Raw genomic sequence first — 8,790 nt, 5'->3', positions numbered from 1 at the left:
AAAGTTTACGTTCATGTATACTTTTTTAAAGGTAACTGTGTCTAGAATTTTTTTAAATAAAATATTATTGTAACTCTTTTATTGAGTTCATTTATAATGCGTTTCAGTTACTTATAGCTTTCCTGTTGCTCAATAAAAAACTGTTTTTATTTTAATCTTCTCTTTGCTTATTGTACCATACTTACTAATAAATTATTTTTAAACTTTAGTATGTTTATTCAAGTTGTAGAATAAAAAAGTTTACAGAATTGCTTAGAATTCAGATTTATCAAGAATTAACTAGAGCATAAAAGAATATCATCTTAATAAACCGTTTAAAGTTGTAGCTATTGGTATATAGTATATATATGCTACCGTATATAATCTGGTATATTTCCAAATTTTTGTACAAAATTGTATTAGAAAACTCTAAACAACTTATCATAGTAGTACACCTGGTTTTAAACTTAACCTGGTCTAAACAGTTTTAAAACTATTTGCTATAATTGGTTCATAAAAAAATAATGTTAATCAAAGCTTTGTGTAATTTTAAAGTATTAAAAGTGTATAGAACTAGATCATTTCTATATATGTGCTTAATATTTCTTATATAATAAAAAAATCTACAAAAACTATTAAATTATTTTTATTAATGAACTATTATTACTAATGCCAAAAATACAGGTTTATTCTGAATGGTCCGATTTTATTATTTTAAATCAGTGTAACTTTTTACGTCTTAACATCTTAATTTACTTAAAACAAGTATTGTGCTTTATATTAAACATAGTTTTGAAATTTTAAAAGTTTAAAACTTAGCTTTAAAGAAGTTTTGAAGTGTTTACTAGTTAAAGTTAGCTAGTTATACAAAACTGGTTTCAAAATTGGCTAATTATCTTTACTTTTAACATTGTTCACTTAGTTTGCCGTATAAAACAAAAAGTAAAATAAAACTTAAATTATAATTAGTGTATACTTATTAACTTGGTTAAAATTACTGATTAATTAAGAGACAACGTTCGAATAATTTAAAAACAAAAGTAGTTTTTTGAAATTTAGTGTCTAATACACTTTCAATACACAGTTTTTTTTTATATAATTGACTATAGTTTCTCAGCTTAAACCTTATTACACTACATTTTTTACAAAATCTCCCAAATTCGTCTTCATCAATGATTTTCAAATTGTTTTAATACGTTTTAAAGTTATCAGTTCGAAGGGGGTGGTCGTCATGACGATGATTCTCGTCGTCATGGTGATGAGGTTCGTTGGCATGGTGATGATGTTCGTCGTCATGGTGATGATGATAGTTATGGTGCCTCAAGTGGTCGGAATTTTCAACGGAAACCGCCACGACTACGGCGACGACCCCCACAAGGAGCAGCAGCAGAATCACCAGAACCACCTTCTTGGTCCGGTACTTGTCCTTCAGGTGCTTTGCCTTCTTCACCTGCATGGCCCCGGACGCCACGTAGTCGGCTGTGTTGTTGACGTGGTGCTCGACCCTGTCCACGATGGCGCCCTGGTCCTGCACCATGGTGGACACGAACACGTAGGAGTCGTACAATTGGCTGATGTTTTTCTGTTAGAAAGTTGGAATTTGAATTTGTGAACTTGCTGAAAATGAAAAAGCTTGTATACAAAAACCTAATTTAAATGTTTAATATGCCGGTTTTCACTTTTCTGATTTGATTTATTATTTTTATAGCTTTGATTTTTTTAAATTTATCTGCTAAAATAGTACCAAAAACCTAAATAAACAGTAAAGATTTATATCAAAACACTTATAATATTTCAAAGCAATTTTCTAAGTTTTTGATATTGATATTTTGTACTCAATCAAATAGTTTTATTATCATACAAAATTGAAAAATGGAGACTGCATATACTAAACAAAAAAAAAGTTCAACAGTATTATTTTATGTTAAAGAGTACGAAATATAACACTTACTTAAATATTAGTTTTGTTTTAACCTGTACTTAAATTGTTTATAAAAAAATGAGTAGTTTTGAATTAGTACGATTTATTAAGTTAAAGATAAAAGTGAAAACCGTAAAAATAAAATCAATCATTTACAATTTTTTTAACAAAAAACCTCCAAAGTGTAAATTTCTTTTTCGTAATACTCTACGTTTTTTAATTTTATTGCCATTTCTTTCTTTATTTGCACATCATCTTTTATTTTTGAATGTAGAAAAGGAGTTTTTTCATCATCAGAGTCTGGTGAGAACCTGCAAATAATTGCGATTTCATAATGAAAATGTTTTAGCTATTTCGTGTATTTATTTAACTTGTTACTGATTTGGTGTAAAAATAGATTCTAATTAAAAAAAAGTCTTTAGTTGTTTTTAACTTCACCAAAAAATACAGAATTTATGAATATTCAATTTTTTGTTTTCTTAAATAAAATTAATAATAATAAACTTAATTACTACTTCACAATTAAAAATAAGTCAAAGGTAAATAAAAACAAGACGAACCCATCATCCGAATAAGCGTATGATTTTTTTGACAAGTTTTGAATTATAGACATTTGTCGATGGATCTTAGCTTTTGACTTTTCATTGTAACACTTTTGCATAGTAAAAAATTCTTGACAAATTTCTTTTAATCTACGTATAATTTTCCAGTGAGGAAATAAATAGTTATACTTTCCCATATTATAGTAGAAACAATATAAATATTCTAACAGTCTAATTTGTTAGAAAGTTATAAAAGTAAAACTAGTTAAACTTTTAGATTAAATTTACAAAAAAAAAAAAACATATTTTAGTCGTAATAAGAAAGTTAAAACTATTTTAAAACTAATACAAACTCACTGTAGTGATCTGATGTTGTACTGTAAAATTTGCATCCTGGTCTCAGCAGGTATGAAATAGTTCGCATGTTTTCTAATAAGACTTTGTAACCGGTTCCTTGGTATCTAAATTTACCTTGTAAGCGCTACTACTAATAAGCTTCTAAGCACATAAAATTATTTTTTACTAAAAATACATTATTATTTGAGAAACTTTATATTACAAAAATAGAGGTTGATACATCTTGAAGCCTTGTTTAAACATAATTGTTCAAAAATCAAAAACAATACTTTTATGTCCGCTTTTTCTTCCCCTTGCCGCCAACTGACGGAGAAATTAAAATCTTTGTCGCCCGAAGGTAAAATTCTGCGTAAAGCTGAGTCACTCGGACGAATTTGGTTCAACAGTTTTTGAGTTTTGCGAACGACGGCGGAAAAGTTACTGCAAACTTCGGTAACCTATACAAGTTGTATACATTCATTAGAAATACGATTAGCTTTGAAAATAAGCAATTAAAAACAACGGATACTGTATTAAAAAGGTTGTTATTTATATGAATATAGATTAAAGATCTATAAAAGTTTAAACCTTTCAAAGCAAAATTTTGATATTTTAGCATGATTTTTCTAATAAAAATTGTATCATTTTAAACTAAGTTATTAAACTGTATCTAAAACGCTTAACAGTTGTAAACAGTTTTAAATAGAAACAAAACTCATAAAAATGAAATTAGCGTATAGTTATAAAAATTAATCTTTATAAATAAAAAAAAAACGTTTCTCGTATCAAGCATAACATCTAACATAAAGAAAATGAAATACTTTAAGTTTTATAAATAAAATTTGAATTTTTAAATTAAATCTCCACGTTAATCATAAATGTTAGTTACTAATATTGTTCTTTATGTACATAATAAAAAAAAATAAGTTGCGTAATCCGATGTTTTAAAATTTATCGATTGCCCTTTTTACTATATATATATAAGAAGAAAAATTAAGTTTTATATAGTGCATAAGCTAAAATACGCTTTTTAGTATACTCAAAAATCAGAAAACTAACTTTTAAACCCTTATCACTGTTATAGATAATTACCAGAGTAAACTTAATTTTATAGATCTTTTTTTTATTATTAGAACAATACTTCTTTTCAGTTTTATATTTATCGGTTTAAACAAGTTAGGTTTATTTCGAGCGAAACATTAAATTTTCGTTACACAAGTATTAATTTAGCTTACCAAATTCGATTGTAGTTCTAGTAAAGATATTTTATAATCTGTAATATTTCTAGCCTATTATTTTTATGGTTTGTGAATTGTGACAAATAGTCATAACTAGCTTTTGTAATGTAAATTTGCTTCTTGTTTAAACTTGAGTATTTTAGTAACTAATTGTTAAGATAATATGCTGATTAATAAATAAAACTTTATTAATACAATACGAGCTAATTTGTAAGTTAAGGTTTTTTGTCTAAAGCTTTATTCGATTTTAGTTTTGATAAGCAGGTTTTTAAAGTTATTGTATTAGAACTTTGTTTACTTATACTATTAAAGAAGTTTATGAGTTCAACTTAATTTAATTACTTAAGAACTATAAGTTAAATAACTTAATTTTAATCTTAAACTAATCTATTTTTTAATCAGTCGATTATACCAAATACATTTCAAAAGAAGTAAATACTTATAAGAAATCTAAATATAAAAATAATAATAAATAATGATTAACAACAATAATATTACTAATAATAACAAAATTATGATAACAATAAAACAATATCTTAAATTAAATTTTATTTTATAGTGATAATTGGTGTAAATTTAATGAAGTATTTAAACAACCACTTCTAAAATTACTGTTAAAATAATTTTTACATAAAAAAACACTAACTAAATCTATTACGTAAAACATATATTTTTGAAACCTTGTCTATAATTGTTACTCAAATAATAAAAAATACTGTAAAATGTAAACAAGAATATTTTACTCCCAATGAAAACAATTAAAGTTTGAATTTTCGGAAAGCTAACCTTACTACGAAATAGTTTAGAAGACTTATCGCTTGTGCTAGACAGAGATTCGCTTTGAAACTTATCGAGTATTAGAAGTAACTCCCTCAGATAGTCTAAGTTGATTTTAGCAGTGTCAGCCTGTTAAAAAAAAAGACTTCAACAAGTTTAATAAGTTTGAGCACCTAACTAAAACAAAGTAAATTTGAATTTTCAAAAATCTTTACTTACATTGCTTTAACGCTGTTTTGATCATGATTAAAAATGAAACGTGAAAAACCAAGTACTTTAAGGTAAAGTAAAAATAATTGCTTTTAATATTTGGTTACTAGTGGAAAAAATAATTAAGTTTAAAAAAAAGAGTGTGTGATTTTTATTTTTAAAGCATCGCACGACTTACAGTATTAAATTTTATAAACATTTTAAGATCACTAACATTATTTATACTCTATAAAGGGAAAACATGACATATCATATTTAATAAAAAATCGATTCCTATGAGCTTAAGTTTGATCTGCATTTGTTTTCCTAAGCTTTACAGTATTTAAAAGTTTTATAACTTAGCTGAAACGGTAAGAAGTGAAAATAAAAAAATTATTACATTTCAATCTTTTAACGTTTTTTTTTTGATAATTGCAACTTGAAAAATAAAAACAAAAGGAATTGTTTTTTTTTATAATCATTCATTTAATCTACTAAAATAAGTATATGACTGAAAATGAATTTATTGATAAATACGTATAATATAAATTAAAAAACTACCGTTTTCAATATAATGTTTGATTAACATTACTTGCATTAATTATATTTAATGTTTTTTTTTTTTTCTGTTTAAGAAAATACATAAATAATAATGATATAAGTATTCTAAAGTACTAAAAGCAAATGTGCTAAGTTTTTGATAAATCGTACGAAAAATATCAATTTCTATAAAACTTTAACAAACAACTAACGACTCTAAGAAAATAAAAAACTTCTGGGTCAATTATAGAGTAGTCAAAATATCCAGGGTCAAAGTACTTATTAGGCTCCTCTGCTGAAAGTCTTGTTAAATCTTTTAGTCTGTCCTTCACTGTAAACTTTTTTAAATTAATTTAAATAATGAAAAACTATAAAAAATATTTCTATTAGACTTTTGAGCTTACTTCAGCTTTAATTTCCATTCGTTGCAGTGATGAACTTCGGAAGGTAAATGAAATACTATCTGCTAACTACTAGCTGTAGTTTTGATAATCAATTTTTAAAGATAAATTTAGTTTTTTTCTATATTTGTTACTATTGCAAAACTAGCTGGTTAATTTTACTGTTTAGGTGAATTTTAACAGTGTACTCGATAGTTATTTAAGACAAATAACAACTAAATATTAACAGAGACATTTAGTATTATCAAATTATGAACTTAACAGTTAGGTAAATTTATACTTTAAATGATAGTTTGAACTTCTTAAAATCATGTAAACTTTATAAGTAGGTTTTTAAAATTAAAATCTAAATGTTTAATTTATCTAAAATTTAAAATATTTTGATTAAAATTGTTCACTGTCTGTTTAGACAGTTTGTATAAGCATGTAAAATAATGGTTAGGTTTTAAATTTTATAGAGATTTTTTTGTAACACTCTTTCTTTGAGTTGTTATTGTGTTAATAAAATTTTTCTAAAAGTTTGTAGCTGTACCTACTTTACTTAGCATAAATAAATTTAATGATAAAAATTTCTGTTTGCAAAATAATTTGTAAGGCGTTTTTATTTGGCAATAATTGTGTTAGATAACTTTTGTAATTTATTTCTGTTTATTGTAGATAAGTTGTACTTAAAAAAAACTTTGTTAAACTACCTATTGTTTTTAAGATACTCTAAACATTTTCAAAATACGTTTTATGAGCTTAAGTTAACAAACAGTTGATTTTATTTCTTACGTTTGAAATATTAACTATTTGGTTTAGACATTTTGCTTTAAAACTATTTAATAAGAGTTGTACAAAACTAACAAAAAACAAATCTTCACAAAACATTTAAAGATTAATTTTACTGATTTGTATCTCATACAACTAAATTATGATTTTAATTAGTAAACAAAGTTTTGCTTAATGAGATCATCAGTACTAACATTGAAATCTAGAAAGATATATTTAAAAGTTATGGAAAATACTAGTATATAAACAAAACAAAAAATTTAACAAAAAAGTCTTTACCTAAAAAACAAAACAAAACCAAATTATTATGACAAGGTTAAATGTATGGTAAAATTTTTATTTATTTAAGTTTCTTTTTAGTAATTAATAGTCAAAAACGATAACTAAACTATCTTTACTTTTGTCTACTTTTAAATTAAAATTTTAAAAATTACATTTAAAAATAGTTTATACTTCAAATAAATATAAATGAAAAACAAATATGCTAATACGCACATACAAAACTAGTTTGACTTATACTTTCAAAAATAAATTTAATTTCTTACTATAAATTTAAACAACTCGAAAATTTTAACTAAACTCTTCCATAAGTTTTTCTTTTTTCAAATGCTAAGTGAGAAATATCAATAACAAACCGTTATCAAACTTTTTTTTATTAACTTCCTGTTCGAATAGTAAAGAAAAAAAAAACGTGCGATATAAATATGCATAGTTTATTGTGTTGCAATTATATGATGAACTAATTAGTTAAAGTTGTAACATTCAAACATCAGGAATATAAATTATGCAAAAGTATTAGACACGGCGCAAAGAATATCTTCATTTTTCATGAATTGTGCTTAATTGTGTTATTTCATACATATTAGCTTGAAAAAAAATATTGATTTAAAATTCAGACGCTTAAAGCTTATTGAACAAAAAAAAGTTTGAGGGTATTATAAAACTTTTTAAAACAATTTATTATTTTAGTTTAGTCTATATGAAATTTTATAGGAACTATTTCTTTTTGAGTGGGCAAAGAGTTTTCAATTAAGTATATTGCAGTATAGAAGTGTTTTATAAATACTGATAATGAAGATAATTGCCAGATTAAAGTTTATAATAGTTACTTTAATGCTTTTAAGTTTTTTGCATGTTTTCAATGCTGAATGTTCCCAAGTACTAAGGTTTTCTAAGACAACTAACAGTATTGAAGATAGCGACTTTAATAGAGTTCAGGTAAGTAAACTTTAAAGTTTAAAAATCTATTTATTGGTTTTAGTAATTTTTACTTAAAACAGAGCATTATCATCTTAAAAACTGTTCAAAAAGATATCTTACAATTTCAAAGTGATTTGTTAAAGTGGAAATCAGAGCTAGGTCAGTAAATATTTAAAACATAGTTTGTTTGTTTTATGATTTAGTAGCAGCATGCTTTAAAAAAGTTGAAATAATTAAAAGCTCTAAAGATTTATTGTAAAATTTTTTGGCACAATTAAATGTTACTTTTCACTATTATATTGATATATAAGTTTTTATGTTTTTCAGTTTTTACAAGTAAGTTATTTTTTAATTGAAACAGAACTTTATAAGGTTTTTTTATACTTTAAGGTGTGCAATTAAAAATTAGTTCAGTTAGTTTATAAAATACTGCTATGATATACTTTCCGATAACAGAAAGCTTTTATCCGAATAGAACAACTATTTTAAGTCTTGGGAAAATAATAAAGCTTGTTAAGTCAAGAATAGATGGTAAGTATTCTTTTACATTATAACTGTTTAAATATAATATAACAAAAACAAATATTTTAGCTAAAAATACAATTTAAGTATAACATACATGCTCTGAATCTATTGTAAAACTTATTTTAAATAAAACTTTAATTGTACTATAGATCTTTTTTGTAACTATTGTTACTAACTTTTAAACATAAAAATTCCAAAAAATTTTTAGTACTATTTCAACACAACAATTTAAAAGTTATATACAAATAAAAGTAAATATAGAACGGTGAAAATCGAGTATTGTGTTTTAAACTCGTGTCTTGTTTTATAAGACGTATTAAGTATAAATTTATTTCTGTATACACTAGGGACCTAGATTTTTCGATGCAAAA

General features: G+C 24.3%; 1 protein-coding gene across 1 annotated transcript; it reads right to left on the bottom strand.

The window, feature by feature from the left end:
- Positions 1-899: 899 nt before the first annotated feature.
- Positions 900-5,983, bottom strand: LOC145829811 (syntaxin-1B-like). Its single transcript, XM_082937678.1, has 8 exons — positions 5,927-5,983; positions 5,735-5,853; positions 4,803-4,922; positions 3,069-3,236; positions 2,800-2,903; positions 2,461-2,592; positions 2,076-2,211; positions 900-1,561 (listed from the first exon to the last, which is right to left on the bottom strand). Coding segments are annotated over exons 1-8 (1,173 nt in total). The 5' UTR covers positions 5,928-5,983; the 3' UTR covers positions 900-1,168.
- Positions 5,984-8,790: the final 2,807 nt, after the last annotated feature.

The sequence above is a fragment of the Thalia democratica genome, chromosome 2 (assembly GCF_965202585.1).
Source record: "Thalia democratica chromosome 2, ktThaDemo2.hap1.1, whole genome shotgun sequence".
Taxonomy (NCBI): domain Eukaryota; kingdom Metazoa; phylum Chordata; class Thaliacea; order Salpida; family Salpidae; genus Thalia; species Thalia democratica.
This window is presented reverse-complemented; position numbering and strand designations above follow the sequence as displayed.

Coding starts and splice junctions, on each gene's coding strand:
- LOC145829811 (XM_082937678.1), bottom strand. Junction 4,923..5,734: donor TTTTTTATTTTCTTAGAGTC/GTTAGTTGTTTG, acceptor TTTTTTTAACAG/GCTGACACTGCTAAAATCAA. Junction 2,904..3,068: donor AAGAAAAAGCGGACATAAAA/GTATTGTTTTTG, acceptor AGGTAAATTTAG/ATACCAAGGAACCGGTTACA.